General features: G+C 44.6%; 1 protein-coding gene across 2 annotated transcripts in view; it reads left to right on the top strand.

Annotated features, from left to right (window-relative positions):
- GHITM (growth hormone inducible transmembrane protein) overlaps positions 1-26,012 on the top strand; it is a 296,117-nt gene that overhangs the window by 256,945 nt on the left and 13,160 nt on the right. For both annotated transcript variants that reach the window (XM_078643354.1, XM_078643353.1), the window contains exon 8: positions 14,472-14,643. In XM_078643354.1, coding sequence (XP_078499480.1) covers positions 14,472-14,643 — 172 coding nt within the window. The remainder of the gene's footprint in view (positions 1-14,471; positions 14,644-26,012) is intronic.

Genomic DNA, 26,012 nt, shown 5'->3' with positions numbered 1-26,012 from the left:
AATCCAATTTCTAACAACTACTAATAAATAGTAATTGTCTAGTCACACTTTGTGACCCCCTGTGATTGGATGCAAATGCAGAGATGGAGGCCTGCAGGGGACTACAGAGCTCTAGCCCTGCATTTGCATTCTGAAATGGAAGGCTATTTTTTAAAGCAGTCAAGTCAAATCAAGCTTTATTCGGTTAAAAAAATACAACCGTAAAAGCATCCTAAAAACAAAAGCATTTTCACATTTCATTACAAGGGCGTACGATAAAGTGCATTTAAGTTCCAGTTGCAAGTACAATAAATAGACAGTATGCATAAAATGTTATGTGCAAAATATACACCTTTAAAGCATCCTAAAAACAAAACATTTTCACATTACATCACAAGGGAGTACAGTAAGGCGCATTTGAGTTCCAGTAGCAAGCCCAATAAACATTATACATAAAGTATCATGTGCAAAATATACAATCGACAGCATAACTCGTATCCAAAATATTAATTATCAGTATGCATCCTATCTTCTTCATCTATGAGGGCCTAGAGATCTGAATTATTTTTCCTTATTCTAATCGCCTTCTGGATATAAACCGCCACTGTATTACACATTCTTATATTTGCTAGGTTACAGTTGTACTCAAAAGCAGCTTTGTATGTGAACAGTCTCTCCTTTAAAAACAGTGGTCGAAATATACTTTTCCTTAAGCCAGAGAATAAAATAAAATGCAAGGTTGTCTGGTACTATCCATCAAAAGGACACTTTGGAAAATGTCTTGTCCACTTCCCCATGGATGGAAACGCAATTAAAAAGTAGGCTATTCCCATTCTTAATCAAGTAAGATAAAATCTGTATCTTGTATTTGTGACCTGGATTAAATAAGTTGAATCCCTGTCCCCAGTGTCCTGTCATTATGTGCCTTAATCATCTGTTTTGAGTTAGCCTCAACTTCCCTTAACCTGTTCTGAGATTCTATTATGGCAGTGGTCAAATCCTTTTTATTCTACTCAAGTATTTTTTGTGGGGGGAGGGCAGGGGGGGGTTGTTAAAAGCAACATTTTCAGCACGTTTGTTTAGAAGGTTGTTAATATACATTAATCGTGGAATCTTTTTCCGATATTCTAGTACAAGGCAATTCTTGATAATGTCCTGGGTCAATTTTGCCCTCCATATTCCATACCAGATATTTAAACATGCCAGACTAAAAAAATCCTTAATATACGGAACACCCAGCTCTTTGTGTACGGTAGGCTATATATGGGGGTAGATTTTGTAACAGTTAACAATCTCCGTTAAAAAAAAAAAAAATTGGGTCTGGAGGACGGAATGCCTTGTTGCTCCCCATAGCGCAGCGCCATAACATGTTCCTGATAGACACTTACTTTTATACAATGCCATGATGGGTTTAATGCCCATTTTTTTAGAAAATCTAAAGATTACTTCTCTGATCTGGATAAATTTTAATTTCCATTTTTTTTTTTATATGGGCTCCCCAATGTCCATTTTCTGTATTTGTGAGGCCTAGATAGACAAAAGAGGTTGTTACTGCAATAGGGGCACTATCTATGTTGTGGGTCCTAGTCTTTATTTTTCTACTCCCATGCACCATCGTGAAGGTCTTTTTCAAATTCAACATCAAATCCTTCTCCTGCATACAATCGACAAATTTCTTGATTAGAAACTGCAGCCCGTTTGCAGTCCTTGATAAAAGAACTGCGTCGTCCGCATAGAGCAAAGTGGGTAGATCACGTTTGCTTACTCTAGGGACATCAGCATTTAGTTTTTGCTAAGTTTCCTCTACTCCATTAATATAGAAGGAATAAAGGGAAGGGCGAGTACACAACCCTTTCTGAATCCCCGTGTTTCCCAGAAGGTATTTGTGCATTCTCCTTCTATTCCATAACGAACTCTAGTGCTCAGTCGACTGTATATTTGTGAGAGATATACAATGATGTCATTTGGTGCTCCCATGTGAGTACATTATTCACATAGCTTTGCATGATTCACTAAGTCGAAGGCACTAGTAAGATCGACGAAACAAAGATGTAAATGGCCATTATTAACAAGTGTATATTTGCTGATTATAAGGTGTAAATGTACGCACTGTTCAATTGTCCATATCTCTCTTATAAAACCATACTAAGAGTCCATAAGGATTTTATTTTCGTCTGCCCATATTTCCAACCTCTCCAGGAGGATTCAACCCATCAGTTTAGAGGTTGTATAGAGGAGAGAAATAGGGCGATAACATTTAGCATTACTTCTGTCGCCCTTTTTAAAAATTGGAATGATAATGCTCTCAGTCCAGGTTCTTGGCACCAGGCCACCCGACATAGTGTTAAATCCTTTTTGTAAAAATGGGGCCCAGAGATCTGTATCCGTTTCAAAAACCTCGATGGGTACCCCATCGGGGCTTGGTGCCTTTCCGTTTGTTCATCTATCCAGGGCCAGTACTACCTCCTCCAAAGTGATACAAACTAGATTGGGGCATTCAAAGGTAATAAAATCTGTACTTTCTAAGGGTGTCAAAATACCATTTAAGTTGGTATTATCTGCCAAAGTAGAATTTTCATCTTCTGGGTTAATAACCTGACTAAAATAGCTTAACCACTCCGACGGCTGTACCAGACTCTCAATTTTAGCTGCAGTGTGATATTTAAAATAAGGCTGGTTAATCGTCTTCCAAGATAAAGAAGCATCCTTTGTGTTTGCAGCCTGGTTAAGATTTTCCCAGACATGATCTTGGATTTTCCTTTTTATAATGTACTCTTTGTATATCCTCCTCTGGGTGCTAATAAGTACACTATCTCTGGGCCTAGTTTTTAAAGCATTTTTAAGGATTTGCTAGCCTTTGTACATTGGGAATCAAACCAACTAACTTTCTCCTGAGTGTTCTTTTTACTCTTGCTTTTCAAACCCCCTGATATCGCAGAAGTAATATTGCAAAAAGCCCCAATAATCTGATGGTCAGTGGAGTCTCCCTTAATACAAATTTCCATTTCGTTTTTGCAATCATGCTTTAGTTTATCTACCAAGTCATTAGGATTCACTCCAGACCACTTAATGGTGATGCCATTCTCTCCTTTCGTTGATATGCAGGTTACTGAACAGGGCCCTTTCTGGGGAGTCTCATTTAGTTTAACAGTTAGACATAGAGGGTGATGGTCATTTTCACTACTTGATCCTGCCCAGATACAGAGGTTAGTATGTGATCAATGATTGAATCCTGTCCATGACCTTCATAGGTTGATAAACGAGGTTATCCCTCCGGGATAAACTGGTCCAATAATTCTAGGTTATATTTATGCATGGCCCCATTGACCATTTCACCATAAATGTTATGTGGGAAATGCGAGTAACTTTCACCAGACTCGTTCCCTTATCCACAATATTTTCCTTCTAAAATTCCACATTTCTTACTACTAAAATCATCAGCCCAAATCAAGAAACAATCACTTCTATTATTTTTTTATAAATGAATCAAGCTCCTTCTCAAGGGCCAGTATAACTTGGTTTCTAGTATTATCAAATACATTGTTATGAAAATTGTTTATTATTACGAAACATTGGTTATCCACAGATAAAAACCACAGGAATTGAAAATCAGATGAATCAGTATAGGCTTAAAAGTAAGTGGGCATGTGACGGAGACCAAGACTGCTAAACCCCCTTTAGCCCTTCCATTTCGAGAGGGGGTTGCTTGCTTGCTTGCGTATCAATTTTTGTGAAACCGTCAATGTGGAAGGGTTTCGTATGCCACGTTTCTAGCATGCAGATGATTTGACAATTGCTTAAAAAAATCCAACCAGGCTTCATCACTCAATCTCTTATTAATACCTGCAATGTTCCATGTTACCAACGTCTAGGTCTTCCATTTTGAATTTTTAGTTGATTTTAATACTTGATTTATTTTAGTAGGAGGATTGTATTCGGCAACAGGCTGTAGTCAGTCTAAATCACTACATCATCTGAGGGGTAGAAATCTATTTGACAAAGTAATTGATGTCACCCTATCCTCCAGGGCTAATCTATTTCCAGGGTGACTTACATGTTCCATGGCTGGTTTATAAAATAACCCTAAGGGGGCTGGGGTAATGACCTCGTCTGAGACGTTATTGACAATATCCTTCTAGTATGTAACTCCTCAAACAAAGATCTAACCATTTCTGGATTTTGAATAGAAACGACAACACAGTCTTCTTGGTAATCTTTTGACAGTTTCCCCACCGAGAATACTCTTTCTACCATGATGATATTTTGGGCCAAGAAATTTGAGTTAAAGTAGCAGTGTTTGGTAAACCAATATACTGCCTTATTTTTAGGTCTCCCCAACCCTTTTTGGCCCCATCCCTCAGCTCTGGGACATTTTTAAGAACCATGGTATAAGGTGTTGCCTCAGGTGGTAGGTGGAGGGATCTCTGGTGGGTTCTTGCAGTTTGAGAGGGAAGTTGAGTTTTGTCCATGTTTTTGTTCTTTGTTGTCGTATCCGCATTGCTGGAATTTGACAACCCAGGGTTAAACACCGTATGCCTAGTTTTTGTGGCCATAAGTTCTGCAATGTTGTGCCTGCCACCCGATGGTTGTAGTCCCGAAATACCTGGCAAAGTGTCATTGACAGTGGATGTTTCATTGTGTGCAGTCATTTTCCTGGTGAATCTGGCATTTGGACCAGTTGTACTGAAGCGATTTTCTGTTCGTATCGAATCTGTAATTAATTTTGAGATCTTGGCTGCATCACTCTTGATTTTTATTATAGCTAACATCAAGTTCCTTTCAATTGAGTCCTTTTTCCCATGTAGTTTTTCAAATAGTGTTTCCAGATTAGGCTGATGTTCAATGCTTGTGGAATCCCTTATGCAATTACTCTCTCGGTTAATAATTGAGGCTGTTCACAAAGAACTTTTGTTTTTACCTTCCGGTGGCTGTTTTTTTTTATTCACAAAGGTGATCGTTGAGTCTGTGCTCGCTGTTAAAACTGTTAATTCAAGAGGTATTGTGGACACGCAAGGCGCTATATTAGGATTGTGTATTTCGGCTATTATATCCTTTTGTTGAAGGTTTATGTCTGTACCAGGCTCTAATATTTTTTCACTCTATACTGTTCCTTCAGTTACTGCAGTTAAGGCTGTTTTTGGTAGCTGCTAGTCGCTCCTCAACGTTGACAATCTTGCTGTTAATTAAACCCATAGCGGTATTTAAATAATTTGTTATGAGTGCGCTCAGTCTTGTCATTTTTATTTTTACTGCCAGACGCAACTGCTGCACGTTTACGCTTTACCATAGTTATGAAATATGAGCGCCTCAATAAATAACCAAACGTGCAAATAAATCTCCCCGTGATTTTGAGGATCCTGTTTAACAATTTAGGGGGGGTGGACCAGCCCAGCCTCTGTCGGCCGCTGACGTGCACGCCCACACTGCGGGAGCCTGCAATGGTTTTTGAAGCTCCTCCTGGTAGCGAGACTTCTACAGCTCTCTATCAATATAATAAGCATGATCTATGGTCTTGGAGGTATTGTTTTGTAGTGATTGGTGGTGATGCAGGCGGCAGCAGGCTGCACGGAGATCTGGGTCTTGTTGTCCTGACCCTTGAACTGTGGTGGCAAAAACAAAATGTGTGCAGCTGAAAACGTGGGCTTCTGTGTTCTTGAAAGGGACAGGTGCTTCTTAAAAAGGTTTCCTATTTGGGAAAACGATGGGCGAGAGCAGTCAGCCACAAATAGGAGTTTGGTGCCTCTCTGATGTCCCCTCCTTATTGGGAAATATGAGGGGATTCCGCTCTCATACTCCCTCCTATTTGCAATTCGATTAGGTTTTAAACTCCATTTTTATTAGTTGAGAAGGCCTTGTTTTGCTAACCGTTTGTATTTGCAAATCAGTTTCTTTGCAACTGGAAAACACTTTTGTTCCTGAGGCAGTGTCTTCTATGTAGTTGACCAGGCTTTAGGCACCCTTCTGTTGATGAGTGGCTAGTGAATATTGGAATCAAATTTGATATTAAGTCATGCTGAATGTTTTTCTCCCTTTAATTTGGGCACTTTTCTGGAGGTCCGACCTTCATTTAGAGTGGGCAGTCTGATATGCTGGTGCTGGAATGGTTTCTTCATGGTTGGATACCTTTGAGTAGTTATGCTATAGCCTTGATCTTCACTCATGAAAACCTTTTTGTGGGACCCAGGATGAATTCTTTGAAGTAAGTTTGGCAAGATTTCGTGGTTATTTTAGAGTGAATGTTTTGGACAAGTTTTAGTAGTTAGTTACCTTAAAGAGAAAACTTCCATTCTGGAGTACTAGTTCCTTAGCTCAGGTCGACTTTCCAAAGTTGCAGGATTCCAGCAACTCTGCTTTCAGTTATGTAATAAACAGCTTGGTTTTATATTGTTCCCAGGTTTTAATTGTAGGCTGCAAGACCAATGTCCACCTGCCCCTCATTGAGCTTAACTGCGGGAGAACCTACCCTTTCCACAATACACTGACCTTTCTGGGCCAGGCCTGGGGTTCTCCTTATAGGCCAACCTTTTTGGCTGACCCACAATTGCAGACATGCTCGGTGTGGATAAACTCTGAAGTTCGTGAACATGCTCTATATAACACCATTTGACATAACATGTATGTCCTTTAAATTTGATTTAACCGCATGCGTGCGGGCGGAATTCCGCCCGTACGCTGAGTTTTTTTAAATCGCACTTTACGTGACGAGCTGGGCTCGTCATGAGCGTGCGAGGAGGCTACCTCATGACGAGCCCAGCTCGTCATGAGCGTGGAAGGGGTTAAGTAGCATTGCCCTATCAGAGGTCACAAATTTATGTTTACTTGAATGAAAGATTTCCTAGCTATCGTAATAGAAAGTTTCAATTCTATTTAGGACACAGAAGTGAGGATAAGGCTTATACTTTCTTAGCTTCTAATCACAGCAGCCTTTATCATAGTACCAAACATTGGAAGAAACTACATTTCCCATGGTACATAGGGGAAATCAAAGAGAAAACAGTCTATCCAATCAGGGCGCCTTTGGTTGTATAACGGTCCCCGCAGACACTCCTTACTCCTCTTTCTTCCTGTGAACACAACTTCTCAGTTTCTCCTGTTTAGTGTACTCCGATCCTAGAAAGAAGCACAATGAGAAATTTGAGGTACTCTCTTCTACGCCTGCCGGTTCGTCATTTCAATGACAGTACATCACAATCATAAGCATAACCATCATTTGAAATTTTTTGTGTAAACATCAATCAAAACGATAATTAAAGTTACCTTCAATCAATTTTTGCATCACTGAAAACCGTAGGATCTGACTCCTAATGAGGGTAGGAGGCAGTCCCTGGCTAGACTGGTGGGTTAATCCTTGCCGCCGTGTCCTTAATAGAATTGAAACTTTCCATTACAATAGCTAGGAAATCTTTCAATCTATGGCAGGACCCGGAAGCGAGGACTAGGCTAGTTTAAAGCTGGATCACCACTGCGATTGCCAGGGATGAAGCCGGTTTGAAGTAAAACCGTTTAAAAGTTGAGTCCGAAGACCAGTCTGCTGCATTGAGGATATCCTCTAAACAAGCCCCCAGGGAGAAGGTCTAAGAAGCCATGGCTCCCCTAACAGAGTTGGCGTCCAACTAGGAGATGTTAATCACCGCTTCCTGCATCACCCATTTATTTCATCTGGCAATCGTAGGGGAGGAAACCGATCTGTGAGGCTTGGTCAGAGCAATAAATAGTTGTTTCATCTTGGGAACGAAGCTCGACCGCGACCGCTTCGTACATTTAAAGGGGCCAGACCACATACAGTTTTGGCACACATTGAAACTCTGGATAAAACACCACTCTATAATTGCATTTTGTTCTTTGAGAAATGTGAAAAGTTATCCCATTTGGAGTAAAAATCCTACCTGTAATATCCAGAGCCCGCATGTCCAATACCCTGCGACAGGATATGAGGCAAAGCAGCATTTGCCAATTTCGCAGACAATTCTTTCCTGGACAAGTACCTATTGGACTTTATTCACGCCCCATAGTTCAGAATATCTAGGTTCTGGGGGAAGAGATAGCCTAATACCCCTTAGGAGTTTGCATACGCACGGGTGTTCCCCCACCTGGTGGTCATCTATGGGAAGGTGTCCCGCCGAGATTGCTGATCGAAAAGTATTAATAGACCTGTATGCTAAACCCTGTGAAGCCATGTGTGCTAAGAAATTCAGGATGTTCACAACCTCTGTCCCCACGGGATCCATTTGGTGTTGGAGACACCAGCATACCCATCTAGACCACTCCGATTTGCATTGTCTGTCCACGCCTTACCAAGGAGTGCGGAAGCCTCCACTGAAATTCCTGGGACTTTCCATCGTTCCCGGTAATCCTGCGTGCCATTAGCCGGAGGGATCCTGCCCCTATCGGGGATTGAGGATTGCCCTGGGTATCCCTAAGGAGATCTGGATCTAGGGTTAGAGGGACGGAAAATCCCAGGAAAGTTCCATCATCACTGGATACCAGGCTTGCGACCTCCAGACTGAAGTGATAACGACCAGATCCGCCCCTTGCCTGCACACTTGGTCCGACAGTCGTGTTATCAGCGCAAACGGAGGGAAAGCAAAGGCCCTTTCCAGGGTCCAGTCCTGGAGGAAAGCATCCTTCGCTCAAACGGAGGGAAAGCAAAGGCCCTTTCCAGGGTCCAGTCCTGGAAGAAAGCATCCATCGCTACTGCCAAGGGGTCTGGTCTCCAGCTGCAGAACCTCTCTGCCTGAAAGTCCAGGCGGGAAGCAAAAAGATCCATTGACAATGGGTCCCAACGTTTCTGAAGCCGCTGGAAGACTAAGATGTCCATTTTCCACAGGCTGACATCTCTAGTGATGGGAATGCCAATCCGCTATCTGGTTGGCTTGGCATGGAAGATTTTCTGCCGTAAGGGATATGTGATTAGACAAACCATAGAGTCCGGGCCAGGTCCGACAGGGCTTTTAGCGGGTACCTCCGAAATGATTGACATAACGGACCTCCGCCATGTTGTTCATCTTCAGGAGGACCGTGAATTGGACCTTGTCCTTCGTCCAGCACCTGAGTGCGAACGAACCGGTCATCAGTTCTAGGCAGTTTATATGAAGGGCTTGTTCGTCGGAAGACCATTTTCCTCTGATAGATAACTCACGAACACCCCACCCCAAGCCGCTGACATCTGATTCGATCACCAGGTCCGGTTGGGAGACGAAAATTGCCCTGCCGTTCCATGCCTCCATATTTGGAGACCCAACACTTAATTGCCTCCTCCACTTTCGCCGTGAGTGGGATCCGTTGGGAGTAGGATAAACCCTTCCGGAGGTGCATTATCTTTAGGCGTTGTAGGGTCCGGTAGTGAAGGGGTCCTAGAAAGATCACCTAGATGGGAGCCGAGAGCAGCCCCATTATGGGGGCTAGCTGTCGTAGAGTGATCTGAGGTTTAATCAGGTTTCTCCATAGCTCGTGTCTGATTTTGGACGATTTCTGGGGAGGGAGTATGAGTCGCCTCTACCGAATTCATAGGGAATCCTAGGAACTGAATGGATTGAACCGGGATCAGAGTGGATTTGTGCGTGTTGATCACGAAGCCCAGGGACTCCAGTAGGTCTACGGCCATCTGCAATTGGAGGGTTAGAGCATGAGGGCATTGATGCATAAAGAGAATATTGTCGAGATAGACGATCAGTCGTACCCCAAGTGCTCATAGGAACTCCGCCAAACACGTAAAACACCAAGGGGTGGATGAGAGTCGGAATGAAGGGAGCTAAAATAAAACACTTGGGATCCCCACTGGAATTGCAGAAAATGCCTGTGGGGCTGAAAAATATGCACAATCAGGTAGGCATCTTTAAAGTCCAAACTGACCATCCAGTCCGCGCTCCATAGAAGATCCCTGAGAAGGTGAATGCCCTCCATTTTGAAATCACAATATAGGAGGCACCCATTGAACTACTTTCGGTTGATCACTGGATGCTGGACTCCGTCCCTTTTCTCCACTAGGAAGATATTGCTCAGGAACCCGTTGGAATGTCTGGCAGTGGGGACGATAGCTCCCTTCTCCAAGAGATCTGCTATCTCTAAGTCGATCAGGGCTTGTTGATCGCTTGGGAAGACCAGAGGTCTGGGATCATGGGTTTAGACGGGGTCCCATTGAACTCGATGTGAAACCCTTGGACCGTTTGAAGGACCAATGCTTCTGACGACAGGGATTCCCAGTTATGCAAGAATAGAGCCAAACGATTCCCAAGCCTAAAGGTTTTCCATCCATTAGGTTCACACCTTGTGAACTGTTGTAGTTGCTGCCCCTGTGGCCACCTCTGCGACAGGCTTTCGGTCTGGTAAAAGTTCCCGAATTCTCTGGAGCCCTGATATTGGCCCCATCTGGATTCTCCTCCTCTGGAAGCTTGGTGTGTAGCCACCGTTCAAACGCCCCCTTCCTCGCCCGGCGGAGGCAAAAACACAGGGGTTAAATATTTTTTTAATGGAGGTTTGGGCCTTATCTAGGGAATTGAATGTATTAACAAACTTTCCCAGTTCCCGGATAAACTGGTCTCTAAAAAGATTACCCTGGGCAACCATGCCTGCCTCTGAGGTAGAAAGATCCCCTAGTTTGGGGTCGATCTTGATGATCAAGAATCTGCGCCGCTCTGTGTAAATCGTGCAGTTGGCATTTCCCACGGAGATTATTGCCCGCTGAGCTCAGCTAGACAAGGTTTCCGGAGCAGATCAGCGTGCCGGAGGCCTTCGCATTTTGCCTTGGGGCAGTTCCTCACCTCCTTATTCAAGGGCTTCCTAAGCCTGCTAGCCATGTAGGAGGAAACCTTGGGGGCCGGAAACTATTCTGCCAACCGCAGATGCAGTAGGTCATCCGTATCTAGTAGATCCACTGCCACAACCAGGTTTGGGTTGGCTAGTACTGAGTCCGGGAGGGGAGACCGGCTGGTGCGCCAGGGTCGGGCTGCTCCCTGTCGCCGTCAGTAGTATTCGGGGAGTCAGCCTCATCCCCTGGAGTACCTTGGGGGATGGTACTTGGGGTTTCTCTGAGAGCGCTCTGACCTGAGGGTTCTAGAACGGGCTGGGGGTCCATAAACGCCTGCTTCAGACGTTCAAAAGCTTTCAGGTCTACCCCTGACCCCTCTGTGCGCTTACGTTTGTCTGGATTATGTTTCCTCTAGAGACCTCACCACATCTTCCCTCTGGTTGAGGGGCTTCTGGGATTGGGCTTGCAGTGCTGTGAGTCTCCTCTCCAGGGGGGCCACCACCTGTGAAACTGCCTTGAGTATGGAGGCATCCATCAACTCGCAAAAATGGTCATCGATCGGGAGGCAAGTAACTTCCTCCTCTTCCATGTACTCGGCGTCCTCAAAGCTCTCCATTGAGGTAGCCTGAGGCAGTTGGGCAAGTTGGCTAGGTTGAACCTAAAGTATATCCCTGTGACAGGATTTATCAAAAGGTTTTAGAGACTTTCTCCCTTTATTTTCCAGGGAAGAACAGTAATCTGCCTGGGACTGTCCCACCGTATACCAATTATTTTACCTGAACACAGGTGTCTGTCTTCAGGCAGGCGCTCGCTACCACGCGTCGAATGCTGTATGCAGCTAGCAAATGCTCTAACGAGTAACGGACAGAGACACGAACCAAAAGAGATTAACCGAGGCAATGATCTCAGTAAAGACCTTCCCCTGTGTCAATTTCCGCTAGCCGGCCGCGCTTCACTGACAGCAGTGAGCGAGACGCACGCAGGGGAACAGGGGGTAGAGATGCACTGATCGCGTTGTAGGAAGAGTGCGGCGCCCCAGGCCGTAGGCTGACCGCACCGCGCGCAAGAGTTTGATCACAGAAAGTGACCGCGTAGGAGCTGAGAGACAGACTCCTGCGGTCCCTGAAGGAGAAAAACTTGAGTGGGTCACAACCAATAATCCCTGAGCTTGAGGATATCATTTTAGTCATAATGTATCCAACCTGAGGCGTCTGTACCTCTTTTTACCAGATCTACGAAATGACCATACACACTAACACACACTATAATGTTTTACAAATTAATGGCTAAAACGTCAGTATAGTTACTCTGAAACAATGTCCTAGAAGCAAACCACATAAAAAAACTCCGTTGGGTACCAGAAAATTAAAATCATCAATTTATTTCTTAAAAAGATATATGCATAATACAGTCTACACAATACATGAAATTAATACAAAATACAGTTAAAAACCAAAAAGTCGACGCGGCGTTTCGGTGTCTTGAGTGGATATGTACACCTTCTTCAGGACGGTTTTTATTAAAATAAAATTCACTCGTGATTTGAGGAATTTTAGGTAACAAATTTTTCCTTGAGGATATGGCTTCTTATTCCTTTAGCAGCATATCTTGCATAGTTTGGCAAAGAGTTTTTTACAATTTTTTCTTCACCTGAGTTCAAATATTGCAACACTCGTAAATACACGTTGTATCAGGGGTGACCACCGTATGGGATATATATTTTGTTAAAAACAGGTACAAGTTTCCTTATTAATAAAGTGCTTACTGCAGTCCCGTCTTATATGTGGGAAGGATGGCTGTTGATGTACCAAAGGAAGGGTCATGAGATATGCTTCCTTCTGCCGTTTGGCGGATATGTCCGTCGTCACTATTGTGATCTGATTTAAAAGCAGCGGCCTCCCTGTCACCGGTTCCTGATACAGCTTCTCGTCAAGAGTAATTTGTAAAACATTATAGTGTGTGTTAGTGTGTATGGTCATTTCGTAGATCTGGTAAAAAGAGGTACAGACGCCTCAGGTTGGATACATTATGACTAAAATGATATCCTCAAGCTCAGGGACTTTTCTCTTTTAAAAACTTATTCACCCTGTCCCATATCGGTTCAGAGGGTACCTCCCTTTTGTGTTTTGGTCACAACCAATAATCCCATATGTGGTATCAAGCACAATTAAGCTGCGAGGGCGAAAATTCTGTAATAAAATACCAGAAATACTGCACAAAACCATGCACAATAAAGGGAAACAGAGAGGACTTATCTGGATGCTGCTGGAGCAGTGAAGAAAGAGAAGGAAGGAGAGTCTGCGGGGACCGTTCTACAACCAAAGGCGTCCTGATTGTACAGACTTTTCACTTTGATTTCCCCTATGTACCATGGGAAATGTAGTTTGTTCCAATGTTTTGTACTTTGATAAAGGCTGCTGTGATTCAAATTGAAGAAAGGATAAGCCTAATCCTCGCCTCTGGGTCCTGCCACAGAATTGTAATCTGAAATGACATTCGGAACTAGGTGGGGAAAAGTATCCTTCACTCCCAGTACTATTACGCCTGCAATTGCGCAGGAGGGCTGCAAACCAACAGCTGTCTTGGCAAAAAGAACAATTTAGAAAATATTTGACAGTCTGTTCAACCATGCCACAGTCACTTAAGAGCATAGAATACTTGATGTGCAATGCATAAAAAATGAGGAGAGCACTGCAAAAAGGTGTATTTTCTTACACCACTTACTAAATACTCTCCGATCAACATGATTTAAAAAACATAAAAACTAGCCTCCCGACATTCTTTTCTTAAACTGCTCTCCCATTACATACCAAAAAATCAGGGCCTCCTGCCTTCTTCTAGTCTTCTGTTAGGTCATTTCTAGAGTGCATTTCAGCCCCATTTGTTTTTTGCTAAGAAGATCAGAGCAGCCATCGGCCTGAGCCATGTTAGACCCCCTGCTCCGTACTGGCTGCTTTTCTCAGTTCTTTAGGAGCCACAGGGTAGGAGGGCACTTGAGGGCCTACACTTCCACGCCTCCTTCAGGTCTTTAGAGATCCTGGAGAGTCACAGAGAATGGGTTCTAATGTGCAGCAAGGGAAAAAACGTTGTCCACTTCTAATACTAGGGCTTTCATTGTACTACATTGTCTATTGTTGTTGGTGACGTGATTTGTATATTTTAGCCCCGCCTCTAATTTGTTGACCCTCCCTTATGAGGTGCTGTTGAAACCCAGAAGTACAAGCCAATGGCTCCAGCTGCACTATGAAACTCCGCGACTAGTAATGTTTTTTGATTAAGTTGTTATATAAGAAATGTTCATTAATGATTTTTATCATGGTTTTAAGGATATTATTGATTTTATTGTTTTAAAGTTTTCATCTGAACTGTATCGATGTGCACTTTTATGGCAGCATTTGCTGAATAAATAATATGATAACAGTCAAATACAGGAATAATGGTGTGCTGCCAACATGTTATAAGCATATGTGTCTTCGCGGTTGTGTATACCTACCTAATAGTGCTCTGATGCAACTGCAGTATGTAAAAGCTTTGTGTTCTAGTTGTTAATGTCACTTTAAAATGTTGGCTAATTACATCAAATTGTTTACATTAATGTTTCCTTTTCAGCAAAGATACCCTCACAACATAGAAAAACTACAGTAACATTGTTTGTACTCTTTGGTTATTGTTGATCTATATTATTCACTTCACATTTAAAGTCTGTTAAATGAACATTTATTGATATGTCTTTCTTGAATCATAGGGAGCATGTTCCTGCCTCCAACCTCTGCATTTGGTGCTGGCATGTATTCTATTGCAATTTATGGTGGGCTGGTACTTTTTGGAATGTTTTTGCTGTATGACACTCAGAAAGTCATCAAACGTGCAGAGACCCACCCTATGTATGGAGTTGAGAAATTCGACCCTATCAATTCGTAAGTGTGAACTAATTTAAGTATGAAAAATCATAACGAAAATGTAAATGTGTAACAGGCGCTTAAGTTGGATTTAATTATAAGGAAATTAAAGTGAGACGGAACCATTTGTTTGAAACTCATAATTAGAAACCAGTGAAAGATGATGGTCATGCTTAGTGATGTCATGCAGACAAACGTTTTTTCTTTTTCCCCACCTTGTAGTGTGGGTGGTATGTGATGGAAAAATTGTGGCTTAAACTGCCATTGTATTGTGGGTGTATTTGCTGCATATTGTGATTAGTTCTTCTAGCTCTTCTCTCTGAAAGGCTACTGTTTTATGTCTAAGTATGTTCTTGAACGTGACGGGCGCTAGAGAACCGGCAAGCATGATGGCCGCACTGGAGTGAAGCTCCTGCAGTCCAGGCCCATCATCGGGCACTATCCTGCTCCAAAAGGCCACTGAATGCAGTGAAACATGAGACACTGTATTATAAGGGATGCCTCTCCACTCAGTGCCCCAAACGAGGAACATAGACATTTATTGGAAACTGCGATGGCGGAGTGAGGCCTCGCAGCAAGTCCTTCCCGCCTCGCAACAAATCAGCGGGCTGCCGAAAATGGCAGTTGCGTAGCACGGCAAGCTGAACTGCTCCGGGCCTCCCTGAGGTGAGTGGGTGATTACGGATTCGCTGCAGAGTGGGTGGGGCTTCCCACATCTCCCCGCACCCATCAGACGGGGAAATTCCTAATTGATCAGACCCCCGAGGGGCGGAGGTGCCCTCGGCACTTGCCGACTGATGTCGCCTGTGGGAGGCCGGATCCGATTGCTCCTGCTCATGGGCACAGACTGGTGCATCAGGAAGGGGCTGTTTGAGACGTTCTGGCTGGGGCACACAGGGGACCTGCACCAGCTTGTTGATTTGCCTCCCTTTATAGTGGGATATTTCCTGAACTGGCCGCCCCTCCCCTATCTAGACGATTGACTTATAAAAGCAAACGCCCACAGCACCTGTGTTCAACACACACTCCTGACAATACAGTTGCTTCACACTCTGGGATTCACCGTAAATCTAGCCAAATCCCATCTCCAACCGTCTACAATGCAACAATATTTTGGGGCAACAGTGAATACTTCCACAGCCCTAACATAACCCAATCATAGCAGGATAAATGCTATACAAACCCTAGTTCAAAGATTTCAGACACAACACTCACTACCAGCAAGAGTGTTCATGCAGCTGTTAAGAATGATGGCATCTTGCATTTTCCTAGTCCCTCATGCAAGATTGCAAATGCGCCCATTACAAGAATATCTAGCACGTCAGTGGAACCAAGCTCAAGGTCAACTAACAGATCTGGTGTTGGTGGACGACCGCACCCATCGCTCTCTACAGTGGTGGACCACAAAAAATCTTTCGAAAGGACTGTCGTTCCTCGAGCCAGTTCCACAGATGGTGAGAACAGATTCGTCGCTCACCGGCTGGGGAGCACATCTCCACAACCATACCATTCAAGGTTTATGGACCTCTCAACATAAGCAATTCCACATCAACTACTTGGAATTGTTGGCAATCTCTCTAGCGTTGGAGACTTTTCAACAGCAACTCCTATGCAAAGCTGTCCTAATTCGTACAGACAACACAACAGCAATGTATTACATACAAAAACAGGGAGGGACACACTCTCCAGTTATCCCGTCTAGCACAGAGCATCTGGAGGTGGGCCATTACACGAAAGATATACCTCCTAGCAGAACACCTACCAGAAGTACACAATCAAATAGCGATCTGCTCAGTCGTCAAACACAACAGATCTACGAATGGGAACTTTATCCTCAAGTTCTTCTTCCATTCTTTCACATGTGGTGACAGCCAGAAATAGATCTGTTCGCCAAACACCAAAACGCAAAATGCCAAACCTTCGCATCCAGGTATCCACACCCATTGTCCAAAGGCAATGCGCTATGGATGAATTGGTCAGGCAAATTTGCTTACGCTTTTCTGCCTCTCTCACTCATTCCATTGCTAGTGAGGAAACTCCAACAGCATTACCTCACAATGATCCTCGTGGCCCCAACGTGGGCAAGGCAACCATGGTTCGCAACTCTGCTGCAGCTATCAGTAGTACCACATCAAAAGCTGCACCTCTCACCTAAGCTTCTCACTCAGAACATGGTGACATAAGACATCCAGATCCCAATCAGCTCAACCTTGCGATTTGGCTCCTGAAATCCTAGAGTTTGGCTACCTCAATCTCCCGCCAGACTTTATGAACATTATCAAAGATGCTAGATGCCCTACAACAAGGGCATGCTATGCAGCAAAATGGAAGAGGTTTGTCATTTATTGCTCTCACAACAAAATTGAACCACTGGATGTTTCCATTCAAAATATCATCTGTTACCTTTTGCATCTACAACAATGTAACCTAGCGTATACAACTATAAGTCTACATTTAGCTGCCATAGCGGCCAACTGCAAAACCCACAACATTTCTTTGTTTAGAGTTCCTGCGATAAAAGCTTTTATGGAAGGACTTCAAAGAATAATTCCACCAAGAGCTCCAGCCCTCTCCAGTGTGGAATCTCAATATAGTCCTGACCAGACTAATGGGTCCCCCATTTGACCCTTTACACAAAAGTGAACTGCAGTACCTTACTTGGAAAATAGCATTTTTAGTGCCATCTCTCAGAAGAGTGAGCGAACTCCAGGCATTAACCATATAAGAACCATTTTTACAAATCCATCATTACAAAGTGGTTCTTAGAACAAACCCAAAATGTTTACCCAAAGTAGTATCTGCCTTCCATTTAAACCAGTCTGTTGAACTACCAGTGTTCTTCCCTCAACCAGACTCGGTGGCAGAAAGAGCTCTACACACCCTCGATGTTAGAAGAGCATTACTTTACTACATTGAAAGAACAAAATCCTTTAGGAAAACCAAACACCTTTTTGTAGCTTTCTCCCCACCTCATAAGGGCTATGCTATATCAAAAACAGGAATTGCAAGGTGGATTGTAAAGTGCATACAAATATGCTACCTTAAAGCCAAACGCACATGAACCATTTCCCCTAGAGCTCATTTTACACGTAAACTAGGGACATCTATGGCATTCTTAGGTAACATTTCCCTAGATGACATATGCAAAGCAGCAACTTGGGCCACGCCTTCACAAAACACTATTGTGCAGATGCGCAAGCAAAACAACAAGCTAGTGTGGGCCAGGCTGTATTAAAAACACTTTTTCAAACTACTGCAATAGATACAGATAACCACTGCTAAGGAGGATATTGCTATATAGTCTATGCATAGCGTACAATCTGCAGCTCATATGCCTCGAACGGAAAAGGCTACTTACCAGTATGCATCTGTTCTTGGCATCTTGAGCTGCAGAGTTGTACACACCCACCCTCCATCTTGGGTACCTCTATCTGATCCAGTATTATCTTAATTAGATACATCACGCATTGACCTCTTTATATTTCTCACTACTCCATCTAACCCTACTGGCAAAACAATCTAACGATGGGGCCGAAGCTTATGCGCACTGTCGACCGAAGGAGGAGTCACCAACCTTGTGACTACAAGACTTCTTCAAAGACAAAAACAACATGCAAACATGAAGCCCAACACCAGATGGCGATCTATGCATAGTGTACAGTCCTGCAGCTCTACATGCCTAGAACAGATGCATACTGGTAAGGAGCATTTTCCTTATATCTCGTGAGGCCCAATTTTCTACAGAGGAGCCCACCCCATTGAAGGTATTTCTATATATTAGACTTCGCCATAGTCTGAGCGAGGCCACTTCTGATTTCCCTCAGGGGCCTCCAACTCTCAGTACACTACATGCCCTCCTACAAACTACGACTCCTACATATGTGATCTAAATGCTCCACAGTAATGTACAGGCTAAGGGAATGGAAATTCAGGGCGTTCACAGCTTGGATGGGATAAAGAACTGAGGACGCCTCTGACTGACTAACAATGGCTATACTGCAGTCAACAAACCGGTCAGATCACGACTAGCAGTTACTTGCGCATTGTACACTTTAAATATCCGCACCAGATCTATTACACCGCAGCCAGATTATATAGATACCACCTGCGCTCTGACGACATGTGTGATAGGTGCAGAGTGCCTGGGGCTGATATCCTCCACTTGGCATGGTGGTGTGCATGGGTTTGTGATTACTGAAAAGGTATCTCTGATGCTATGACACAAATTCTAGGCCTTCACTTGACACTCACCCCCATTATGGGTCTGCTGGGCTATGCTGAGGCTATTGCAGCCCCCTTAAGAAAATGTGCTTCACTGGGGTTGCAATTGGCAAAACGCAGAGTTGCGTGCAGATGAGGAAGAGGACTGGCACCTATGTTCAAGGAATGGTTGGGAGATCTTAAATACTGTAGAGACCAGCTGACAATGTATGCAGAGCTACTACTGTATTCCTTGCAACAGAGAGATCCCCCATACAGATCCGGCAGACGTCCCCTGAAATAAGCTTTTTCTGGTATTGTCTAAAGATGTAATGTGATTATCCTGTGATGTTCTATTTTTTCTTATTCAGGGTACTGACACAATGCTAAATGAACAACAAGGCCTGATGATGGTTCTTTTTACTTAGGTTGATGGGCCAGATGCTAATGTAGGCTAATGTGTCAATCATATTGCGATTGGACTGGGCAAATCTGTTGTTGAACGGTAGAATAATTGTCTCGGATGCACACTGTTGCTGTTGAATCACGATGATAGAGCACATGTGTTTGTTATGCATGTTTGGAACCTGGATTAACCATTGTATGTATTCAATAAAGAAATAAAAAAACAAAATATAATATGGAATACGCTATAACTTGCTAGATTGCAGGGGCAGTGTACACTATGGACAACACTACATAGCCGATTCACAGAACAGTATTTTGTAGACCATATCTAAGTTTCATTTAAAAAGGAGTGTTCAGAAAAAAAGTTTGTGTGTCTTGACCACACAGTTATTTTTGCTGCTAGTGAAGGTTGGAAATCGTTAATTTGTTTGTCTCCCATGGAGCTCAAAATGCAGATGTCATGATTCTTGTGCGGTTCTCTAAGTTACATTCATTTAAGAGGACTTATGTACCATTCGGTTTTGAGAGACTTGGGATCCAAGGTCCAAAAGACTGAAGCTTCAATAAAGGGTTGTCCATAAGTCGGATCCCTGTTTAGAGGGCCATGGGGCAGGCAGGGGTTACTGGGCCCAGTCGTGAGGGTTGAGGCCTTTTACTCCTGATGGGTCTCTAGTTGGCACAGGTAGGTACTTGTGACATATAGGGACCCTTGCCTGTAGTCAGGGTAAGGGGATACACTCCTAAAATAACCCCGGCTCACCCCCTTGGTAGCTTGGCACGAGCACACAGGCTTATCTCAGAGGCAGTGTGTAAAGCATTTGTGAACACATACAGTAATCAAGTGACACTACAGATGGACACCACACAAGTTGTATATTAAAAATAAGTATTCTTTATATAGATTTAACACAAGACCATAAACTACAAAAATCCACAATACTGTACTTCAAATGGTAGTTTTAGCTTAGTTCTCTTTAGTTCTTAAAATGCTACACTTTGAGTCAATGTAACTTAAGGTGCGACACGCAGGGCAACAAAAGTGTTGCAACGATGGAAATGCGGCAAAATCCGGTGCAAAGAAATAAAGACGTTCAAGTTCCTCCTGATGCGACACGCTTCTCCGATGATGCGAGAAGTCTCGGCTCGATGTGTAAGCTGCAGCGGTGACACCCTTGTTCCGTGATGCGACACAGCGACTTTGGCGGCGACACTCTTCTCCAATGTTGAGAGACGCTTCCGCTCGATGCGACAACTGCAGCAATGACATCCTTGCTCACTGATGCGACGGCAGCAGCCCCGACGGCGGCACGCTTCTCCGTGGATGCCAGGCGCTTCTTGTGATGCGGTGCAATGCGACAACTACATCGGCAACATCCACGATGCGACGGCAGCAGCAGTGACGGCGACACGCTTCCTCTTCGTTGCGATACTCTTCTCTCGTGTGGTGCAATACGACAGCTACAAAGGCGACATCTATGATGCGATGGCAGCAGCAGCGACGGCGACACACTTCTTCCTCTTGAGTCGCGCTTCCAGCTCCTTGCGACACACAGTCCCTCAGAAAGCCTAAAACAGCAGCAGGCACTTCCAAAGAACTCTGGGGAGCTGGGGGTTGAAGTCTGTTGTTCCTGAGACTTCAGTAGGAGGCAAGCTCTTTTCTCAAGCCCTTGGAGATCCTTCACAAGTTGAATAAAGTGCACACAAGTCCTTTCTCCTTTCTTTGGCAGTCAGACAACCACTGCAGGCCAATCCCCCAAGTAGCACTTCAGCTCTCTCCTCGGTTTCTTCAGGTTCCTCTCCTCAGCAAAGGTTTCTTCTTGTAGTCCGAAAGTCATCTAATTTCTTGTGATCAGGGTCCCAAGATTTATACCCCCAAATCCTTTGTCCTTTGAGGGCAGAGGGGCCTTTGCCTAGTCCAAACCAGTTCTGGAGCACTTTGTTTACATGACTCCTTCTTTCCTTTCACAGTGCAGGGCAGAAACATCAGACGCCCCACAGGAGGAGGAGCCAGCATTGAAAGCACATCCCTGTAGCACTCTGTTGACATGATTCCTTCTCTCCTTTCACAGAGCAGGGCAGAGACATCAGACGCACCACAGGGGGTGGAGCCGGCATTGTGGAAGGCAGGCACAGCCTTATTCAGGTCCCAGGTGCAACTCCTCCCACCCATCTAGATGCAGATCTCTCTATTCACCACTGGGTTGACTCATCCTGTCTCTTGGAATCCCCCAGCCCTGTCACTCAAACTCCAGACGAGGAATACACAACCTAGCAGAGGCAGGCTTGGATAGTTAGACAAGAAAATACCTACTTTCTAAAAGTGGTATTTTCAAACACAGAATGTTAAAACCAACTTCACTAAAATATGTATTTTATCATTCTGAATTCAGGCATACTAAACTTGGATTTCTACCATGTTCACGGAGTCAGTTAGGATTATCAGATGTAATAATCTAACTGCCCTTTCAGGTCTATGGAGAACAGGTAGCCTTGCAATAGTGAATAACTATATGTCTGATATGAAGAAAAGGGAAGGTTTAGGGGCTGGCAAGTGGTTGAACTTGCACAGTCAGCATGGCAGTAACAGACTGCACACAGACTCTGCAATGGCAGGCCTTAGACACACTTTTACAGGCTGCTTCTGCGTGTGGCACAACCAGTGCTGCAAGCCCACAAGCAGCATTTGGATTACCAGCTATTAGACCTGACATCATTGGCGTGAGTCTCCCTTCCATTTTGACGGATTGCCTCCTCTCTTTTGATATGTTTTTGCTGGATTTATGCTTTGGGCACTGTGCCACTGCTAATCAGTGCAAGTGCTCCCCATGTTAAATTGATATACTGATTGGATTCAATGATTGGGTTATTTGATGTATCTGTCAGCCCCTAGTACAGTGCACCAGGTGTGCCCAGGGCTTGTAAGTCAAATGCTGCTGGTGGGCATCCCCTTTTGTATCGCTTTGTTCGCCCTAAGTGTGGCAGGGTATGCTCAGACGTGAGTCCCTTGCTCACTTGGCCACTGGATTCAAGATAGCCTGGCTGATGAGGATTATGAATCCGAAACCGGTCCCAGGATGCTTGTTTCCGGTCCATGGAAGACATGGCTTGGCAGTTCGGGCTGGACTGTTGCCATGAGGCACAGGGTCAGACTGATTTGCATATAGCCATGTCTGAAATGGGGTGGCTAAGTGAGCTAAAGAATGGTGATGGATTAAACCCAGATCAGTTGACTGGGGGTGAGTGTTTGATTTGCTCAAACGCTCCGTCCATCATCCCCTTTTGTATCGCTTTGTTCGCCCTAAGTGTGTCAGGGTATGCTCAGATGTGAGTCCCTTGCTCACTTGGCCACTGGATTCAAGATAGCCTGGCTGATGAGGATTATGAATCCGAAACCGGTCCCAGGATGCTTGTTTCCGGTCCATGGAAGACATGGCTTGGCAGTTCGGGCTGGACTGTTCCCATGAGGCACAGGGTCAGACTGATTTGCATATAGCCATGTCTGAAATGGGGTGGCTAAGTGAGCTAAAGAATGGTGATGGATTAAACCCAGATCAGTTGACTGGGGGTGAGTGTTTGATTTGCTCAAACGCTCCGTCCATCATCCCCTTTTGTATCGCTGGTGGGCTTGCAGCACTGGTTGAGCCACCCACAGAAGCAGCTTATAAAGTATGTCTCAGGCCTGCCATTGCAAGGCCTGTGTGCAGTCTAGCACTGCCATGTCCACTTGGCCAAGTGCACCCACTTGCCAGTCCCTAAACCTTCCCTTTGCTTCATATTAGACACCCCTATGGTAGGCCCAAGGGCAGAGTGTATTGTAAGTATAAGGTAGGACATGCTCTGATGTGTGTAGCATGTTCTAATAGTGAATTACAGCCATTTTCGTTTTTCACTATTGAAGGCTACCTGTTCTCTTAGGTTAGAATGGGCAGTTAGATTATTACACTCTTCTAATCCTAACTGACTCGGGGAACGTGTTAGAAATTCGGATTTGGTATGCCTGAACTCAGAATAATAAAGTACATATTTTAGTGAAGTTTATTTTAATATTCTGTGTTTGCAAATACCCCTTTTAGAAAGCAGGTATTTGCTTGCCTAACCATTTGAGCCTGCCTCTGCTGGGTTGTGTATTCCTTGTCTGGGTTTGTGTGTGACAGGGCTGTGGAATTCCAGGAGACAGGCTGGGGCAGCCTAGTTGTAAATAGAGAGATCTGCCTCTAGATGGGAGGGAGGAGTTACACCTGGGACCTGAATAGGGCTGGGCCTTCCCTCTACAATGCTGGCTCCACCCTCTGTGGCTAGTCTGATGTCTCTGCCCTGCACTGTGAACGGAGAGGAGGAATCATGTCAACAGAGTGCTCCAGAGCTGTATCTTCCCTCCCCTGTGCTGGCTCCACCTCTTGTGTGGTGGCTGATGTCTCTGCCCTGCAAAGTGAAAGGAAGAAGTCATGTAAACAAAGTGCTCAGGAACTGGTTTGGACTAGGCAGAGGCCTCTTTGCCTTCAGAAAACAAAGGATTTTTGGGTATAAATATTGGGACCCTGATCCCAAGAAATTAGATCACTTCTGGAACAAGAAACCTTTCTGCCAAGGAGAAGAACCAAGGAAGTATAAGGAGTTTGGACTGCCCCTATGCCAGTGTGCTGTTTGCTGGGTTGGCCTGCAGTGGTTGTTTCATTGCCAAGGGAAAGGAGAAGGAACTTTTTAAGGACTTTCATCTACAGAATATTCTCCAAGGGCTTGAACTGTGCTTGCCTCCTGCTGAAGTCTCAGGGACAAAAGACTTCACCTCCAGCTCTCTCCTGGATTTCCTTGTTGGGAATTCTGACTCCAGTCACTTGCGTGCCGCTGGGAGCTGGAAGCATCGAGAAGAAGCGTGTCGCCTCAGCTGAGATCATCGCAACGCCGGAGAAGCGAGCCTTCGTCCCATCTCCCTGGAAGCGTGTGTTAATCGAAGCTGCCTGTTGTCGCATCACCGGAGAAGCGTGACTCCATCGAGAAAGTCTCCATCGCCTCACCGGAGAAGCGCGTCGCAGGACCTGTCGCGGCTCCAAAGTACAGAGTCATCTCAAGGCTGCCAGGGCGTCATCGCATCGTCATCGCCACATCAAGGGCGCCATCTTCCCGCATCGCAACTGGATCATCGCATCGCATCAAGGCGCCATCTTGAGCACCCCAACGGGCCCGCACACCGAGAATCTACACATCACCTCCGCACCGGTAAGGCTCAGAACGAGTCCCCTACGCTGCTCAAGCATTGAGGAATGACGCAACCGTTCTCCCGGGTCACGGAACCGACGCATCTCCCCTTGTGCGAGCCTTTTGTTCACATTGCATTACGCATCCAGGTACTTTGTTGAGAACTTTGTCGCATTTACCAACAACTTCAACTAAGAGACTTTAATCATCTTTTAAGCAACCTTAAGTGTATTATTGTGGATTTTTGTCGTTTGTCGTCTTGTGTTAAGTCTATATAAAGAATACCTATTTTTATAAAACCTGTGTTGTGTCCATCGTGTTATCACTGCATTACTGTGTATATTCACAGATGCTTAACACACTACCTCTGAGATAAGCCTGTCTGCTCGTGCCAAGCTACAAAGGGGGTGAGCAGGGGTTATTAAGGAGTGTAATACCCTTATCCTGTTTAAGAAGTAAGGGTCCCTATTTGGACAAAGGTGATAACCATTGCCAACTAGAGACTCCCAGATCTAACACCAGCCCTGGGCACTCCTGGTGCACGGTACTAGGGTCTGACAAGTAAACCAAACAAGCCAATCATGGAATCACTAATCCATATATCAATTTACAATAGGGAGAGCATATGCACTTAAGCACTGATCAGCAGTGGTAAAGTGCCCAGAGTCATAAAACATCCAACAGCAGGTCAGAAAAATAGAGGAGGAAGGCAAAAAGTTCAGGGATGACCCTGCAAAAAGGGCCAAGTCCAACAGCCTGGGTCCTGATCTACTATGGATTGTGAGCAACTGGGCTAAGTACCACTTCAGCACCTGACTTTCAGATTTAACTTGGTCCGGCCAGTCCAAGGCTCTCTCAATGGAGAGGTGGATACAGGTAGTGAACACAGGCTCTCATTACTTAAAATAAGAGCAGCAGCAATGAATTATAATCCAGCCAAATACTCACTTTTAAGAAAAAAATAAGTAATTTTATTTTACCGCTACCAACACAGAGAAATACGACATTCACAAATACCTACACAGTCCACCTGAGGTCAGGGCTCAAGAGTTTCATAGGCAGTTCCCTTTGTCCCACTCCCTCTGCGCTCTAGGGAATGTGGTCATTTCCCATTCACTTAAGGCAGCATCCAAGGTAAGCCCTACTAGTTGTCTGAGTCTTAGTAGTCCACTCCGTCGCTGTATCAAAGTCAAAAGTGTCCCAGCGCCACAGCGGTATCTAGCAAGCTAGTTCTCCCCGGGACAGACTGCCGGATTCAGTCCTTCCCATACCTGCAGGATCAAAGCGTCCATACTTCCTGAGCACAACCCCTTCTGCGGGTTCCATAGGAGCAGTGGCTGGTTCAGGAAAGTTTGCAGCGCGTGGCCGAGACGGGCTGCATTTGCAGATACCAGAGTTCCTCACGTATGGTTGCATATCTGCAGCATCTAGAGGTTCATTGCTACTGCTCCTGGCAGGGTAAGTCTTTGTTCCATCCCACGATGGAGGAGGGGGAGATGGTGCAAAGTTCCGGATGCTGATCCCTCATCCTGTTGTAGGTGCATAGTGGTTCCCATGGTGGTCTCACTATTCCTTCAACGGTT

The sequence above is a fragment of the Lissotriton helveticus genome, chromosome 5_1 (assembly GCF_964261635.1).
Source record: "Lissotriton helveticus chromosome 5_1, aLisHel1.1, whole genome shotgun sequence".
NCBI lineage: Eukaryota > Metazoa > Chordata > Amphibia > Caudata > Salamandridae > Lissotriton > Lissotriton helveticus.
The sequence above is the reverse complement of the archived record's forward strand: the minus strand, read 5'-3'. Positions and strand labels throughout refer to the sequence as shown.